The sequence below is a fragment of the Microtus oregoni genome, unplaced genomic scaffold (assembly GCF_018167655.1).
Source record: "Microtus oregoni isolate MIOR12 unplaced genomic scaffold, Mior012 000017F_ref0000208, whole genome shotgun sequence".
NCBI classification, from domain to species: Eukaryota; Metazoa; Chordata; class Mammalia; order Rodentia; family Cricetidae; genus Microtus; species Microtus oregoni.
In genome coordinates, this window is record NW_024543076.1 from 27,449,441 (window position 1) to 27,469,010 (window position 19,570).

The following is a 19,570-nucleotide window of genomic DNA, read 5'->3' on the forward strand; positions in this document are numbered from 1 at the left end:
AATAAACTATACCCAAACCCTCTCTCTGCATGGCGTGCCTATCTGTCTCTGTCTCTCACCAACGTGGCTCCTTGTGGGACTGGCTGCCCTAACAACCCACAAGGTCTCTCATGTGCTGCTTCCTATCCACCTGGGACCCACAGAGGCCTCGGAACCCAGCCACCCCTGTGGCCCGCTGCCCACTGCCACCCCTCAGGGAACTATAGCGTTTTATCTAAATCCCCAATGAGTTTACTTAGGGTTAGTGTCAGAGGCCATGGAAATATACAGCCTATGGTAATTGATGATTCTGATGTCAACCCACTAGAGAAGTGACTCTGGTGGAGGTTAATCCTGTCCAGGCAAGGCCTGCAGGAGCATTGATATCTCCCCAATACCTGTATTCTAGTGCGTAATCTCATGTGATGTGTATATGTAACCTCATGATTATATCTCAATCTTTTTTTTTTTTTTTTGGTTTTTCGAGACAGGGTTTCTCTGTGGTTTTGGAGCCTGTCCTGGAACTCAATCTGTAGACGAGGCTGGTCTTGAACTCACAGAGATCCACCTGACTCTGCCTCCCGAGTGAGTGCTGGGATTAAAGGCGTGCGCCACCACCGCCCGGCTTTATATCTCAATCTTATGGGCACATATATCTGTAGGTGGTCAGGAAGATGACTTTTCATTAAACGACATGATTTTGACATATAGAATATATACTAGGACATGTTTCATAACTAAACCTACTTGTCCCATGAAGACTGTAGACAGTAGTCAATCTAACAGGTGAGGTGTTACCTCAAAGCAGTTTTAATTTGTGTTTCCCTGATGGCGAGGGATACTGAACACTCCTTAATATAATGATTGGACATTTGTGTTACTTTCTTTTTATTTTTTAACTGTCTACTTAGTTCACTTGCCCATTTGTTGATTGGCTGTTTCATTTCCTCAGTACTTAATTTCTAGAATTATTTATAAATTCTGGATATTGGCCCTTGCTTGAAGTGTGATAAACACTGGATTTCAAAGACTTAGGAAAAGAAAAATACTCAGCTTATAACTTTGTGAACCAGTCCCATGCAAATTTTCAGAACATATTGCTTTAAATAAAATAGATTATTAAAGTGTAAAACTTAGATATCTTCTCTCTTATTAAGGCTTAGATAAAAGCAGAAGTCTGTAACAGCTGGTGAGAGGCCTGCTTTCTACTCAACCCTAAGTGAACAGAGACCTTAGGAACAAAGACTAAGGGTTAATCATATGAACGAATCACATGGTATTGGCAGAGAATGTCAACTCCAAATCAACAAGATATTAACCCATGGTGTTATAAAGAAATGCAGCTGACAAAAGTCTAAGTATTAGTGGACATGTAGTGTTCCATGTTAGGTAGATGACTACTTGGGGTGCAGAGATTTAGCGAGTATGGACATTTCTGTGGGTTTGGGAAGGAAAGCATACACTTCAAGCTGAGGGGAAAAGCTGGGAAAAGTTAACAGATGGGCATCTGCAGGAACAGCAGAGAATTTATAAGTGATGGGAGTCTCCCAAAGGTTCATGTAGTGGAACAGAATAAGCTCTTATTCATAAAAAATATGACATGTAATTACACAGGAAAAAGTCATTTATACCATGCAGAAACTTAAAATTAGTTTAGTAGGAGAAATGAGCCTGTCACCTACCGGGGAGTAATGGCATTAAGTTCTGAGTGCTGGCTTTGTTGCATGTAAGAATAGTACCATCTTGCTGTGCTAGAACATTTTATTTTCTTCTTATCCAATTCAGGATTAATTTTCACAACTTACTGAAATATAATGTACAGTAAGTACATTAGTTTCTCTATTAATACTGCAGCTTGTATTTTTACAAGCTGTGAGCATATCCATGAAATCAGCATTTAAGCAAAAAAGAGCATTGTAGTTACCTACACACCCACTCACACAGAGTGACCACCATCCTAATTCTAACAGCATACATTAGCTTTGCCTGGCTTTAGACAGTTATATAAATGGAATCACATACCATGTAATCTTTTGCACCCTATGCTGAATTTTAAAAGAATCAGTCTAAATCATGGACAACTAAAACCCAGCTTCAGCGTCGTGTTTGGACAAGTCTCTTAGCATAAGCCTACTCCAAATCCACAGAAGTGGATTATAAGAGTATTTATCTCAAAGGAGTGCTGTAAGGATTAAAATTAAATTAAGTACATAAGGATTTAGCATAGTAACTGGCATGTGGCTGCAGCTGCTACACTAACTCCAAATTATAGTCTGCCCAAGCCTCCGAGAAACCATATAACCCTACTTCTCTCTGGTGGGCAGGGCTGGGGGTTCACTCTCTGGACTGAATCCTAACATTTCACTCACATGTAATAGCAAACTTCACTGCTGGATCCAGCTCACTTTTTTGGCAAAAGGAGAAGTACTTCTGTTACATAGTTTCCCTTTCATCTAGACAATCAGCTTCTCTGTTACTGATGACCTTAAAGAAACACCATTATGACTACCACACATGCTCTTCTCAGAGTATCCCCAGAACCTAGCAGGGGAGCATGGGAAGTACTCAGTTAAGCTGAATACTAACTGTATTAGGACTTAAGAAATTGTCAGAATATTTAAACCTTTGAGCTATGGTTGGCAAAATTATAGTAGTTAAATCTGAATAGAGTTGACAGGTTGGCTCAGTAGGTAAAAGATGCTTGCCTCAATTCTATCCCTGAAACCCATGTGATTCAAACACATTCTATACTTGGCGCTTGAATAAGCACTAGTTCTAGGAATTTCAGAAAGAAGTACAGTATACACACAATGGAACTAAGTTTCCCTCAAATCCAATTATAGTGATATTTTATTTTTTAGTAAATAAAGCTTGTCTGAAGATCAGAGGGTAAAACTAAGTCACTAGAGGCCAAGCAGTAGTGTCACACAGCTTTAATCCCAGCACTAAAGGAGAATATAAGACAGGAGGAAAGAAAGAGGCTCAGGGCTCAGGCTGCAGTTGCCCAGCCTTGGTAGAGGTAAGACATTTCTAGTGGTTTGGTTGTTTTGCTTTTCTGATCTTCAGTTTCACCCCAGTATCTGTCTCTAGGTTTTTATTATTTGTGCTACATCCAATAGCTTTATAAAAAGTACTTGCACCAAGACACTAAGTTTTCAAAGTCTTCTATCACACTGGCCACTTAATTTCTTTTCCAAGTGTACTTTCTTCTCTATCTCGTGTGTTCTCCTTGAACATATCTGTACCCATTTCAAAAACCTAACAGTAGAAAGTTAATATCCCAAAGTATCTCTCTTGATTCAACATATCCTCCACTACCTAATACGTTTTCACTTCTCAGAGAATAAGTATCTCTTCTTATATTAGATATTAAAGACCTGACCGCCTAACAGTCTATAACACTCTATAACTGATAGAGCAAGCAGCAAATTACATAGTTATAAAAAAAATGGGCTAAAAGATTCTCAAAAGTTTCTTAGATGTAAGGCAAAACTTGTCTTATGTAAATAACTAAGAAATTAAAGCTATTTATAAACCTGTTATGGGAGTATAGCTAGTATTTCCTGTTAAAAACTAATTATTAAGATTCAACATGTACCAAGATTTTCTAAGCCCCACTGATAGACTCAGAAATAAAAGAGTCGTAAACAGCAACTTCTACTCTTTAGATACATGAAGGACAGTGCTAGCATTTTATGGAGCACTCAGGAAATGCTTTCACAGCTGACAAAGAAGGTAACATTGCAAACACAGAATGAAAAAAAGTAGCGCAAAAAAAAAATGTAGACCCAAATCACAATAGGGCTGAAAATGAAGTGAGGAAACTAGCCAACTAGGAAGTGAATAAGAATAACCATTATTTAGGCAACCCCAGAGATATGATTGCATCTGCATATGGTTATCATTTCCTTCTGTTTACATCTGTGGTGAGAATGTACCTAGTCCTCTGGAGCTTTATGCTACATACAAACTAATAGAATTCTGGTTTCACATATCCATCTTAAAAAAGTTATGTAAGCCTTTTACTGAGAGGTAAACTCATTTTCAGTGAGTTAATTCCAACAGATTGCTAGGCCTAGAAAACTAAGTAATGGTGATGAACTCACTAAGATTACGCAATATTGCCAATACCTTTCCCAGGTGACACTCTAATGCCAGGCCAGTCTGTTATTATTTTTATAGAATGAGCTCAGAGCAATGTGCAATAATTCAAATAGATAAAGTGGCTTACGTACAGAGTCTTTATGGCGGACTTCAATATGAAGGCAGTGGATGAACAAAAGAAAAGCAATTCCACTTAGAAACCTGACAAAGGGTGGGCAGGTCCAGGTGGGGAAAGAGAAATCTGTTTTGAACATTCTATTTCCAGTGTCAATAAAAGTTACACAAAAGAATGTAAAAGGAACTTGAAGTGTTTCTGACTGAAGTCTGTTGGAGGGGCCACATTTGTTAAGAGGGGAAATCACCTGCAAAGGGAGCTCTAAGAGTACAAAGGGTAAGAACTCAATGATGGACTCGGGTCTTAAGGGTTCAATCAAATCCATTACACGGAAGCAAAGTGAATGAGCAACACCACGTCAGCTTGTACACAGATGCTTTATTTGGATGTTAATAGGTTTCAACATTGTCTGCAAGATTCTCTAACAATGCAAAGTTTTCTCATATATTAAAACTCAATTTAGTCAGTGTAATTGCTGTATTAATGTGAAAACCTTAATATAAAATGCAGTATGGTATGTGTGTAGTCAGTTTCCATGCATGTATGGCTACTACCTGTATGCATGGCATCTTCAGAAAACTGAAGAATCCAAACCAACAGTAAAAAAGATGACTTAAGATGCCTGGCATGTTTATGATTACAAATCTTGGAACAACAACAACAAAAAAGCAACAAAGCAGTTAACTTGAGGATTCAACCAACACCAACCCAAATATATACTACATTCCATAAGCCCAGGCTTATATACAATATATTAACATTTGTGTTAACTTAATGCTCAAGAAAAAATATGTTTTAAAATATGTAGCATATCTGAGATATTTTACTTTGGCAATTGGAGACTATTGTATCCGATGCAGCTAAAAACTACATTTTTAAAAGGAATTATGTACTATTATTACCCCAAAGTAACTGAAATGATATAGTATGATTTTTTTCCACAATCATTGGTTTTACAAAGCAACATTTCTGTGAGAAGTTCATTAATTAGAAAAAAAACATATTTAACATGCTAAGAAGATTCAAATTGTTTTACCTATTAGTTATCAAGAAGGCATAATCTTAGTACCACCACACATATTCTTTACTTCTCACTAACATATAGTATGCAAAAACTAGCAATTGGATTTAAAGCTTAAAACCTTTTTAGGTCTACTGTTGAAGAACTAGGCATTAAAATATTCAGTAGTCCCATTTCTATTAACAGATAAATAGAATTTCTTAAAATCTTAAGCTGTTTTGTTTGGTTTGGTTTTGAGGCATAGTAGTGTTTTGGTCTTTGTAAGAATCTGCTTGGTAATAGTTGAATCCATTAAGTTAACTTGAGAACTTGCCATCATTTGCTTATCTTTTCACACAGTGCAAGTGGTGGTCGCTCTTTCCATCTCTCATAGCAGCCGATTCTGCTACTTTCTATAGCAGCTTACTTCAGGAGTGGAGAGGGAGAGAGTGTGTCAATTATAAATAATTCAAACTACAGTGTACAATTCTATTTGCTTGTCAGTGTTTAGGTTGACAGCACACCATTATATGTCTCAAAAATTACATAAAATCTCTACCACATAAGCAAAGACATTCTTTCAAAAAGAAATAAAATAAGTGCAAACACCTAAACAGGCAACTGAAGCAACTGTTGTAACCTGGAAACACAAAACATTTATAAAAGGACAAAATATTTGTATAAATAAAAGATAATATTTTCTAATTCTGAAACATTGAGTAAATAGAATAAACTTTCTAAGTGCAGACTGTTTTAGGGAGCAAGGTACCATATTGTTTTTTAAACAAAATGAAAATTTCAAACACATACACGAATCACCAGATTAATTTATGACCTCCAATATAATTTAAAAAGAAAATATTAAATTATTATTTAGTACATTTTAGAACTATTTTATAACCAACATGATTTAAAGAATATAGTGCAATATTTAGGTAGATGTGACATACAGTATAGATATTGTATTCTTTGCAGCTATAACAACTAATTCATACTTGAAAGTCAAAGTTATTCTTTACTACGTTAGCTGTAATGACAAGAAACAACAATGGCTTCTAGACACCCTGTATATATATAAATATCTACATTTAAGCTTTAAAAATGAAAATAAATTATAAAAACAGACATCTTTTTAATTTACACAGTTTTCCTGCTCCTATATACTGTACAATACATTCAACAGAATTCTCAGCTCTTCTGAGACTTAAGAAATACTGACTCTTTACTAGTAAGAAAAAGCCCACTTTCAATGCTTTTTTATTACTATGCTCAAATAAATATGCTTAACACTGTAGTTAATTTCATTGTTTCTGAAAAATACCAAAAATTAGTAGTGCAACTTTCTAGCTTCCTTGCGACTCCTTCTCATTGTGTTTCTTTATAAATGGTAGTCTAAATAAATCAGCACACGTGCAAAAGTACTTCATAAAGCCCCCGGGTCCTAAATATAGACTTTCAGAGATCACACATACTTAACTTGTTTATAAACAGACTATAACCTTGAGAAAGTACTGACATATATCCTTAAAGAAATTATGTGAAAATTTGCTTTGGAATACCCATGAACATCTTTATTCTCCCATTGTGTTCTTTAAAAACAAATTTTAAAACTCTCATTTCTTAAAAAGTAAATAATGAATTTACCTACCCCTTACTTTAAGTGGCTTATTATTGTCTGTCCAATATAGAAAAAATGCGAACCATTGTAGGGATGTATTAAAACCTTTAAAAAATTAATTGAGACAAGTTCCATTTGCAACCTAATTTGGCACAAAATACAGTAGGGGTAGGGCATTGTATCAGCTTTAGTAGCAATTAGAGTATGAGAGCTCTTGAAGTGCTGCTGGCGGCTGTGTAAGTACTCAGATATCTTCTCGCTTGTTCAGTCATGATAAGTTGGTCTTCTGTCTTCCCATACACCACTGTTTCCCACTCACAATTTGACTATGAAGGAAATAGCAAAAGTGATGTAAAAATTAGTAAAATTAACTACCCAAACCACTTCATAATTAGAGTGCATGCATGTGTACAAGTGTGTGTGTGCACGTAACACGCCACATACATACGTGGAAGTCAAAGGACAAAGTTCAGGAGTCAATCCTCTCACTACCATGTGGACTGCAGAACCAAACTTAGGTCATAAGGGTTAGTAACAAGCACCTTTATTCACTGAGCCATATTGCCAGTCTTCATAACTAGACTTTTAAAAATCAATTGTTTGACTAGGAATTTTATAAGTAATTGCTATAAAATATTTTGATAACAATATTATATCTTTTAAAATGAGATGCTATATTTTTAACACATACTAAAATATTTATGACAATTTTGTGTAATTATTATGACTGTGTATATTGCTCACTGGCCTGTGGTGAATAGTATAATAGCATAGTTTTGTTCCCCACAGCTCCCCAGAAAACAAATGAATCATAACAGGAAAAAAATATAGATCTCTTTTGTCCCCAAATTTTCCAAAAGTTTTAAAAAGAGGAGCTGGAGATGTAGATCATTAGTAGAGTATTTATCTAGCCTGTAGGAGACTCACTCGGGTTTTGTCCCCAGTACCAAGAAAAAGGAAAAGACTCAGAGGGAAGATGTGATGTCAAAAAGTGAACCACAGGTGCACCCTGTTTTCTCCCTTATCAAAGAATAAAGACTTCTATATGATATGTAAGAGTTATTACATGATGAACTTCCTATATTATATACATATATATATAATATGTATATATGAAGCTCTATATTAACTGAATACTGGGAATTAAAAGCACTTTAAGTCAATTAAGGGAATGCATTATGTCACTCTCTGAAAGCCATGGCCCAAGACAGACAGGTAGTTGTCTATATCTGATTGCCAAAGATATTCTCAAGGAATGCCTCAGTGTCAGGGAAACTATTCTGCAGTCAGTGAGGCATAAAGAAGAAATCTTCCTCTCCAACAATTCATATTCTTTGGGTAAACTCCTAAGACAACAGATAAGAATTTCACCAGCCTTCATTTGCAACCATTTACTGGCCACAGAGGAATGGGGGAGTTTCTTGTTTTATAGCTTCTGATCCAGAGTTTACTGGGCACAATCATATCAACAAAAAATTATGCTGAAAATGCTTCCACCTACTTACCAATTAGGAACAACGAATGTGGCTATTCACTTTTATTTTACAGGTAAAAAATACCAGAAGTGGATTTAAATATCATTACACACACACACACACACACACACACACACACACACACACAAAGAAATCATGAAAGGGCCAGGCATGATGGCACAAATCTGTATCCCAGGATTTAAGAAGGTGAAGCTGCAGGACTATGATTTCAAGGTCAGCTACATAACGAGCTAAGATCCTGTCTCAAAACAACAGCAGCAACAACAAAACCCTAAAAATCTCTGGTTAAAATTCTAATTGTAGAGATGGTATGTGCACTGAAGAATGAGTCTCGTTTAAACCCAAATTTGCTTTCAGTGACAAAATAATAATTTTTATTGTACTTGTCAATTTAAACTTTAAAAGAAAAAGTATAATTTGTAATCAGTAAGTTAAAAGTGACCATTGACTAAACAGCAACAAAACCACTAAAGAAACTTATAAATCCATACCTGAAGATTCTTTTCCAATTTGACAACTTTAGAAGGGTTAGGGTTTGGTTTCTTTTTAGTAAGTGTATATGGTTTGTTGGCTGAATTTATATCTTGTTTTTCAGGAGTCAAGTTGCACCTATTGTCATGTATTTCCAATAATGGTATCATTAATAAAGATGTTGCAAGTATATTTTCTGACTAAGAGAAAAAAGAAAGAGGAAAATAACTAATTCAAAAGTAGAGACAAGAGACTACTGAGTAAGAGGGTAATGGAAGCCCTGTTAATTTTCCTCTTAGGAAGCATTTGGCTCTGATGAAATATCTAGTAATATCTTTGTAATTACACAAAATAATGTCTAGCATTAGAATAATATCTTGGTAATTACACAAAATAAACTTATAGTGCTATAGTAATATTTTGATAATTCAGATTTAAAGGTTTGTGAACCACTGTTTTTTTGACATCATACAAAAGATTAACTTCTCTTAAAATAAAATAAGTTTAAAAAATAATATATTTTTCATAGATAATAGGTTCTCTCTGAATTAGGCAAAACAATCCTAAATTTTCTGTGATTCTCCTTAAAATGATCTGGTCAAGCAATGAATATAAAATGAGAACCACCATGATTTAAGACAGACATTTAAAAACATGTATGAATTCTTTACAAACCTGTATATCTGAAATGTCTTCAGTTAGTAGCTGAGAGCCTGGTTCTTCTTTGTCCCAGCTTTCTAAGGCTAATGATTTTCTGACTTTCTTCACAGATGCAGAATGCTAAGAAAAATAATTTACAAGGTAACTTTATATCCAAGTCTCTTGTACATGATGAAGCCTTTCATAAGCAGTACTTCTAGAAGAGCTGCACGGAGTAACACACCCAGTCACAGCTCTCAGCAAGAGCAGGCAGGAGATTTGCAAGTTTGAGGGCAGCTGAAGTTACACAGACACCTCCTCTAACTAACTATGGAAATGAAGATATAAACAATCCTCAAGATTACCTCTTGCTTGCAGCTTTTGTAACCAGGTTCATCTTCTTCTTTGAGGAATATGTCTGTTCCAGTTTCTTCTTTTAAAACTTCTCGAATGTCTTCTTCCAAGAAGGCAAGTGGCTGGGACTAAATTATTTTTTTTAAAGGTTTTAAAAGGCAATTGCCAGAAATTTCTTTTTTTTCTCTCTCTTTGTATATAAAATTCTGCCTGTTGGCCTGGTAAGACAACAAGCCTGACAACCCAAGTTCCATCCCCGGAGTCCATGGTAGAGGAGAGAATTAATTCCCAAAAGCTGTCCTCTAACCTATTCAAGAGTATCATAGCATGTGTACACCCACAATAATAATAATAAACAGTTGGTTTTTGCTTTAACTTTTAGACTTTTACAATATTAACAAAATTATCTTCTTTCTATAGATATACAAATTAATTAATTAATCAGATCATAGTAATAGTTGCTTAAAATATTAATGAATATTAATTTTAATGAACCTACTTCCTAAAATTACTAAAAATAGAACAAAATTTAAACTATCATTGAAGAAATAAAATTTAAGTAACAGCTTTATTTCTAATAAACAAAATATCTACATATGTCTAGAATATTCTGGCCTTTTCTGAGGTATTTTAAAGATAACAATATTTATGAGAACACAAATAACTAGAACACTTCACAGATGTATTAACTCATGAACTATTGCTACCACAGCTACAAGACTAATAGCAGTGACTAAGTCCTCACTATAATGAAACTAGAGACAAGCTCTTTATTTGTATTGTCTTGTTTAGTTTCACAATAAAAAACTTGGATGTGGTTAATAACTTGTACATAGAAGAGAAACTGAAGGTTCCCTAACCTGTTAGTTTCCTCAGCAGCATTAAGTGATTAGATATATCAAAATATTAATTCTATTGCAATGAAACTACTAAATACATGCTTTAACATTAAGAAAAAAAGCATGCCACTGAAACTGTTTTCTTCTAATTAACATGAGAACACACAAACTTAAAGTGAATCAAACTAACGGTTATTTACAGGTCAAGTAATATTAACACAAAATTACATTCATAAATTAAGAGATAAAATTTTATTTCAGTTTCAATAAACACTTTTTAACACTAAAAACTTCAAGATGATATACACCACTTTTTCTTTAATTAAAACTAGGAAATGCTTGAGAATCAAGAGTATACATACCACAATTTTAAGAGGTCCATACTTTTTTTCCTGAGCAGCAAGTGCATTCTTAAATGGAGTAGGAGTTCTTGGTGTGGTACCCAATATAGATCTTCTAATAGTAGGTGTTCTAAACCTAGTCAATCATTCAGATATTTTTATTACTCTCATGATATAAGTTCATGTATGTTAAGGAAGGCAAAGCCCTGAAAAATCATAAACTACATTTTTATATACACATGTTTTTCTAAAGTATTATAGAGATATTTAATATATGGTTGCCTAAAGTTGTTCATTCTTTAATTAGTATTTTTTTAAAAGGAAGAATGTCTTAGGAAAAGTAATAAGAATATTTTGCTTGAAATAAAAATTTTATGCTATATTTATCCAGTTTTCAGTATTCTACAGGAACAGAATAAAGGTTGTGACTTTAAAAAGAATAACAACCAACTTCTAAATCTATAGACATAGAGATTATGCAATGTGCCATTTACTTGAATAAAATGCTAACATACTCTTGACTTTATGCCTCCTGCTCTCCCTAACATAATCTTATTTAATGCAGACTTACCCTACATTTTCTTTTTGGTCTTTGGGAGTTGCTTCCTTCTGAAGAGGAGTTGTAATCAGAACTTTTTGCCCACAAATTGGGGTTGATGTAAACGAAGGGTTTTCTATATTAAGTTGTTCATTTCCAGGACATGTGTTAAAAAACTTAAAGGAGAACAGAATTCACAGACAATATATTAGAACATCAAAATTCCTATACAAATATCAAACTGGTAGGGCTGGAGAGATGGCTCAGTGGTTAAGAGCATTGCCTGCTCTTCCAAAGGTCCTGAGTTTAATTCCCAGCAACCACATGGTGGCTCACAACCATCTGTAATGAGGTCTGGTGCCCTCTTCTGGCCTGCAGATATACACACAGACAGAATATTGTATACATAATCAATAAATAAATATTTTTAAAAAATATCAAACTGGTAAGACTTTTCTATTGTTTTAGGAAAAGATTTTCAGTAATACTACATATATTTTCTACTTCATGGAAATTAAGCTCCATAATGACAAGAAATTTCTATTTTGTTTACTGCTGCTTCCCAGCACCTGAAACACTCTGAACAGGCTAGTACATGAAAAACATTTGTTGTAGAAACACTTGTCTTACAAATGGTCGGGTTTATAATAGCACAGAAAATTTAGAACAATTTGTTGCAGCACATCTTCAGTCTGGTACAAGAGTGTAACTGAGAAAGTTAGCTGTGAACTGTCATTCATAAATAATGGTAAGTGTGCTTTTCTTTGAGTATCTTGAACTCAGACTGTTGTTACAACTACTCAGGAAGAACAAGTCTTGGGAAGGAACACTGCTAGCTTATTGAAAGCTGTCTGGCAAACCCGCCTGCCTAGAAGCACATATACTTCAAGCAGACAAAACAAGAGTACACCCTCTAAATTACACAATGTACTGAGACTTAACTTAAATACTATTATAAAAACCTAATTTTCTTTTGTCACTAGCAGACTAGAAGCGGCAATATGAAGAAGTGAAAACTGCTTCAAAAGTGCCGCATACAACTACAGTCTACTCTTGCTCTGTCACTCCTAATACTTGAATCATCTCACTTAGGATTAGCAATCAACTCTTTCAAAGGATAAAAGCCAAATGGCATAGGATATAAGCACCTCCCACTGGCTTCCTAGCATAGAATTCACTTCAGTAAAAATCACTAATGTGTAAAGCTCTGGAAATGGAAACCCTCATCTACCTTGGAATAATTTTGAGCTTTGAGAGCTGGAGAGAGAATACACTCTTCACATTGTAGTACACGTAAACTATATTATCTCAAGCATTTTCAGATCGCAGTAGCTGTGTTCCTAACTTAAAACATACCTCCAACAATATTTCAGACCTCCCCATATTTATTTGACCTTCAAGGTACCTACTTATCTCATAAAACTTTCTATCATTTGTGTGATAATTAGCTGTCAACCTGACAAAATCTAAAATCACCTGGGAAATGGGCCTCTGCATACCTGTGAGGGACTGACTTAATTGTGTTAAATGAGGTGGGGAACCCCAGCCTAAAAGGGAAGGGGCCATTTCCAGGTAGCAGGAATGGAACTAAGCAGCAGCAGCATGCATTCCTAGCTCTCTTCTGGCTGTGGATGTTAAGGTGACCAGCTCTCTCAAATCCCTGCCACTGTAACTTCTACTACATTGTCACTGTGAACTGCAGGCTAAAACAAACTCTATCCTTCCTTCTTTAAATGGCTTTTGTCAGGATATTTTACCAAAGCAACAGAAAAAAAAAACATTAAAATAAATAAAACACTTCCAGCAAACAGCAGCTGCTGAACTTCAAAACTGTATTCCCTCTGGCGTCCAATGTCTTTAGAAAGATAACTGATATACTGTAAGAAAAGTGACAGGCTCCTGGAATATAACAACATTTTTACATTAACAAAAATAATTATAATGTGTACATCTGCTTCTGGGAACATTATTAAAAAATTAAGTAGTTAATCTTGAATATCCAAACATGAGATTCTTAGAATAAATAGTCGTCTAGATTTCTTCCAAAGAATGTCAAAAACAAAAACTTAACATGTAAATGAAAATCTAAATTGCTGTATACAGATAAGATCTGTTTACAGCATGCCAGACATATATGATGAACAATCCAGGATCGAAGAGTCATCCTGGATCTTAGTTTTAGCTCTGCATTAGATACCCTTGCGCAAATAAATCATTTTACCCTTTGGGGCCAGTTTCCTGAAGAGTCTTATAAAAAAGCACTATATGACAAAGAAAAAGTCCCTTTTAGCTCTTGAAATTCTAGGGTGCTGTAATGCAGATACTACCCTTGGTGAGACACTGAGTTCACCATTCTCATGCATACACTTAGATATATCTTTGTGTTAACAAAGCAACCTACTGCTATTAAAGGCACTAAAGATCTAATTTAATTAATCTTGTCTACATTTGCAAACATAAGTGAAGCAACATTAGTACCTGTGAAGGAGAAAATGGTAGTGTTTTCACTGGTGTGTGTTTTAATGCTGTATTACTGCCTTCATTGAAGGAGCCATCACCGAGCTCATTGCCTAGAGACTGACCCACTCGTATTCTTTTCTTCTTTCTGAGGATGGTTGGTGGAGTGCTAAACTTGACCACATTTGGGGATGCTAGAGAAATGGCTTCACTGTCTCCACCATCACAACTGTTCTTTTTCCCTTCAAGTACAAGACTGACATTAAATTGACATTCCATGGCTCCTTCATTATGTTGGATTCGCATTAGTTTAACTGGAGTAGACTTGACAGGAGAAGCAGCAGCATCAGAAAGATCAAAACTGGTAACATCACTCCATGCTACAGGATCCTACAAAAAAATGAATTCTTAACTCATTAAGTTGTAACCTAGTTAATTAAATATGATCTGAACACAGGATAATAATTCCTTTTCATATTAATTTGTTTATGAAGCATTGCTTATAAATCCAAACCATCTAAAATAAAACTCTAAATAACCCATTTCCCTTTTCACTGTCTTCAGATTGTAAACAGAATTTTAAATAAAAATAAGAAATCTCCTTATTCGTTGGCGTTCAATTGTATTTCCATGTTGGAAAATTACATGCCCTGAATATTTGACATTACATTTTACATTAGTGCATTTTATTAATTGAAAAATATAGAAAGATTTTTTAAATGATTTCAAATGAGTGATTCAAGTGTAAAGACAAATTAAATAAACCTTTCTGTCATATCATCTCTATGACAGTCCCTACTTAAGAGATATTAATGTGGATGGTGTAGAATTGCTCCATGCTCTTAAATAAATGCTCCCATTCACCAGGCACATTGTTTATCTTCTATCTAAATCCACTGTTTAAATAGAAAATGGCCACAAACTGTTCCCTTTTATCTTGTAAGGCAGAAAAATGGACACGGAAGGCCCTACCTCAGAAATGCATCGACGTGTAAGTGACTAAGGCTCGCTGCCTTTATGGCAGTAAAGGAAGGCAGATAGAGAGTGGGGTGGGAGGTGACACTCTCCAGGACAGTGGAAATTCTTCACCTAGGCTACTCAGAAGTTCCTAACTGTTTCCTGATGGAGATTTTCAGTTTCTCCAAAAGGGTGCAAGCAAATCCATCTGACTTGAGGTGATGATGGAAAGTTAAATGCCCATTTCTTTCCATCTCTGTCTCCATGGCTTCTACCGCTATGAACAAGACTCCCTGCAACAGCAAGCCTCAACAACACAAAGATAAAAGCCTGCGGGATCTGACCTGGGAAACCACCACACTGTGTAGAGGGCGTGACCACTAATGGCCATAACTGTATAAAAAGCATTTGCTACAAACAAGGAAATCTGGAAAGCTGTGGCCTTCAGTCAGGGCATGTGGAGTGGTTCAGCATCTCACACGGGCACCACAGCATTAAGAAATGTTAGGATGATAATTTCTAACAAGTTATTTACTCATTTTTACCAGTAAAAACAAGCTTTGTCTAAACATCTTTGTTTAATTAAGCAGAACACTTTAGAAGAAAACATTACAATTTTTATAATAACAATTAAAAATACTACAAGATAATATTTCATCTAACTCAGTAGCTGAAATTTTCTGTCAGAATATATTATATAAAAAGAAAAAATTATTTTAGGCTATTATTAAAAAGAATTAATTCATCATAAAATCATTCTATTAAATAGGAAAATACTATAAAACTATATAACCATTTAATAATATGTATGGAACACATACTTTGACTTAGAAATTCAATTTAGCCAAGTATATAATTGTCATGATTTGACAATAAAGCTTTTATAAATATTACCTTTTCTTGATGATATGGAAAATCTAGATGTTCTCTAAACACACAGCAATGCATTCAGTAAATAAACTATCTTACTGTCAAACTCTCATATGCTGGAATACTATAAAGCCTCAAAATTCAAGCTTAAAAAATATATTTAAGATCCAGGCATGGTGGGTGGCACATGCCTTTAAGCCCAACACTCAGGAGGCAGAGGCAGACAGACCTCTGTAAGTTCAAAGCCAGCCTGGTTTATATATGGAGTTCCAGGTCAGCCAGGGATACACAGTGAGACCCTGTTCAAAATTATATGTATGTTAAGAAACCAAAGACAGAATCATAATATAATAGAAGATAAAAATATAACATGAATGATATGTGTGTGTTTCTATACATCAAACGATCAAGTCTGAATATATAGATTTAAAATTTCTTCTTTATAGTTCCTCTAGTTTAAAACATTCTAATGTATTTAAATAACTCATCTAATAATGAATTAAATTTTTAATTCTAAAACATCTTTAAGAGACATATTTGAGAAGGACTTAAACCTTTAATTTTTTTTTTTTTGGTCAGAAACCTCTACAAAAGAGATCAAAATTAGGCAATGCTTAGCATTTAAGTAGGTAAATGTCTATTTAAATATTAAACTAAGCTTCTAAACATGAGATTATGTTATTAATTTCATAATTTCAAACTTACAGATTCAATAAGTTCTAGAGTCTCTGCAAATTCAGGGATGGTCTGTAGAGAAGACAGCACAGCATTTGCTTCTACAGCTAGAAACTTTGTGGGTGAGTTTTGCTGAGCAGAAACAGTCTGATTTTCATCCATGCTATAAAACTCGGCAGTGTGTTCCTCAAGGTTATTCAGTGTGTTAGACATGTTATCATCCATAAGGAAACTACCAGACCAGCTAGAAAAGCTTCCAGGTTGCTAAAGGTACAAAAGAAAATTGAATATTATTAGCCATTCTCAATATAGGTATGAATTTAAATTTTAAATAAAAAATTTCAATACATGCTTCATATTATTTTAAATAAAAAGATATAGTACCCAGTATAGCCTCTCTTCAATATTAGTATATACTTTGTTTCCACTAAATTTCATTCCTTGACTAGATTTTTTTTCTAAATAAATTTTAACTATAAAGCCACTGCCAATAAAACTAGCACTTATATGTAACAAAGAACTAAACTGTAGTCTATTTTCTTTTTAAACTTCATTCCACAATTCCACTCACAACCCTCACTCTATGAGAATACCAAACGTTAGTACTTTTAACTCGCTGATGAGTGATTTTTTTTTTTTTTACTCTGGACAGCCTTTGTACATACTATTGTTCTCTTTATCTAGAACATTCCCTAACCCACCATTTACACAAAGTGTTGCCTTGACTTAAAAGACACTTTAAATATTAAGAGGTATGCCATGTGATTGATAGATAATAATACACTTTCATCTGCTAAAATATTGTCCTAATACATCTATCTTGCTAATATATATACAATATAATCATCCTGCATTTCAAGACTGAATTCAGGGCTGGAGAGATAGCTCAGAAGTTAAGAACAGTGGTTACTCTTTCAGAGGACCTGGATTCAATTCTCAGCACCTACATGGCAGCTCAAAAGCATGGTAACTCCAGTTCCAAGGGTTCCAAAACTTTCACACAGACATAAATGTGGGCAAAACACCAATGCGCAGAAAATAAAAAATACTTCTTTTCAAGACTGACCTCAAATAAGACTTCTTCCAAGAACATATTCTGACTGTGAATCTAATGTACATAATTTTCTTATGTTCTTTTAAAACTAAGTGATTTATTTCATCTTACTATATTCTATTCCTTATCTTTGTTCTCATTGCAGATTAAATACTCTGATATCAGGCTTATACAAGTTGTTTCTTTAGAAACAACCCAGGCAATTTAATATGTTTACTAACCTAAGGCTTTTCATGACAATGAGACATGTCTGCTCCTAATACTATCAGTCTACTTCAAAAAAGGATGATGGGCATCAAAGAACCTCCATATGGAGTTTACTTTATGGCAAAAAAGCTAGCCATCTGGGCAAAGAAACTCCCCTTGCCTCAATTGCTGACAGTATACTGTCAAAACTGAACCAGCAGGACACAAAAAAAGTGACTGCCAAACCTTGCCAATACACAGCACGACAGTTCTTCAAAATTCCTTGCTTCCCAAAAGTGTCTGTCAGATATACTAGGCCTGGAGGCCAAAGTTGGATGCCCCAATGCACACAAGAACTTTGGATGACTGTCCAGACAGACAGATGTCCCTGTTGTTAGACAACATGACACCTTTCTGGGGTTTTTGATGGTGCTAAGGACTAAATAATCAGACTTAAAGTTTTTCTTAGTTATGATAAAAAGGTAAATAAATTAGGTTTGAAACTTTAGACTCATAAAGATTAATAACAGACTATTTTCTCTAAATTTTCCAAATACAAAAGGACTGGATATTGTAACTAAAATTCTTACTTGATAACTGTTTTTGTTGTTTATCATTTTACTATGTTAACGTAAAAACCTTCCTTTTTCATTTAGATAAAAAGGGGAAATGCTGTGAAATAATCCTTCTGTATACTGTGAAAATGTGTTGCGTTCATTGTTAATATAAAGCTGATTGGCCAAGAGCTAGGCAGGATTTTCTGAGCAGAGAGAATGCTGGGAAGAAGGGCAGAGTCTGAGGAGTCTCGAGCCAGATGCAGAAGAAGCAATATGGGAAGTTCATAGATGAGCTAAACTAGCCTCAGGGCAGCACATGGAGTAATAGAAATGGGTTAATTTAAGTTGTAAGAGCTGGCTGGAAGAGACAAGCCTAAGTTATTGGTTGAGCATTTATATTTACTAATAAGTGTCTGAGCACTTATTTATTATTTGGGAGCAACTGCTAGAACACAGAGAAACTCTGGTTCCGTTCACAGAAGCCACATCTATATCTCCATTTCCAGAGGATCTCACACTCACTTCTGACCTCTACAATTTACTCAGCTGAGCGGAGCATAATGGAATTCAGTAAAATAGTAGTCACTATAATCACACAAATGTTAAAAAATAAAACCCAAATGTGTATGAAGTCTTATGAAGTGTATGAGGTTTTAAGAAGAAGTCAGTAATTTTCTCCCTTTTAATATAAAATGTGAATTACTTTATCTAATATATTTTTCTCATTAAATGAGACAGGTATGCTGCATCCTGAGCTAAGGTACTGTTATTAGTTTAAAAATATTTATTCTTTGATAACATCATACATGTATATAATATATCTTGATCATTTCCACCCACTGTTCCCGTCTCAATCCCCCCACACCCTCCCTCCACGCCTCCAACATACCTGCCTCAAACATTTTGGTTTAAAAAACCAAAAATTAGGCCAGGGGGTGGTGGCACATGCCTTTAATCCCAACACTCAGGAAGCAGAGGTAGGTGGATCTCTCTGAGTTTGAGGCCAGCCTGGTCTACAGAACTCATTCCAGCACAGCTAGGGCTGTTACATAGAGAAACCCTGTCTGGAGTGGGGAAGGGGGAATTGGACTGGAGTGACAGCTCAGCAGTTAAGAGCACTGGCTGCTCTTCCAAAGGACCTGGGTTTGATTCTTAGCACCCACATGGCAGGTCAAAACCATTTGTAACTCCAGTTCTAGGGGATCTGACACCTTATTCTGGCCTCCTCAGGCCTTATGTATGTAGTACATAGATATACATACATGCAAAACACCCATAAACAAAAAAATAAAATAGAAAAATTAAAATTTGTAAATCTAA

At 34.9% G+C, this 19,570-nt stretch overlaps 1 protein-coding gene across 1 annotated transcript in view; it reads right to left on the bottom strand.

The window, feature by feature from the left end:
- Positions 1-4,564: 4,564 nt before the first annotated feature.
- The window catches only part of Mybl1 (MYB proto-oncogene like 1), a 38,807-nt gene continuing 23,801 nt past the window's right edge, over positions 4,565-19,570 (bottom strand). The window contains exons 9-16 of the mRNA XM_041667545.1: positions 16,484-16,717; positions 13,973-14,341; positions 11,528-11,670; positions 10,978-11,092; positions 9,788-9,904; positions 9,459-9,563; positions 8,804-8,983; positions 4,565-7,142 (exon numbers count right to left, since the gene is read on the bottom strand). Of these exons, the coding sequence (XP_041523479.1) occupies positions 7,014-7,142; positions 8,804-8,983; positions 9,459-9,563; positions 9,788-9,904; positions 10,978-11,092; positions 11,528-11,670; positions 13,973-14,341; positions 16,484-16,717 (1,392 nt within the window). The 3' untranslated portion in view covers positions 4,565-7,013. The remainder of the gene's footprint in view (positions 7,143-8,803; positions 8,984-9,458; positions 9,564-9,787; positions 9,905-10,977; positions 11,093-11,527; positions 11,671-13,972; positions 14,342-16,483; positions 16,718-19,570) is intronic.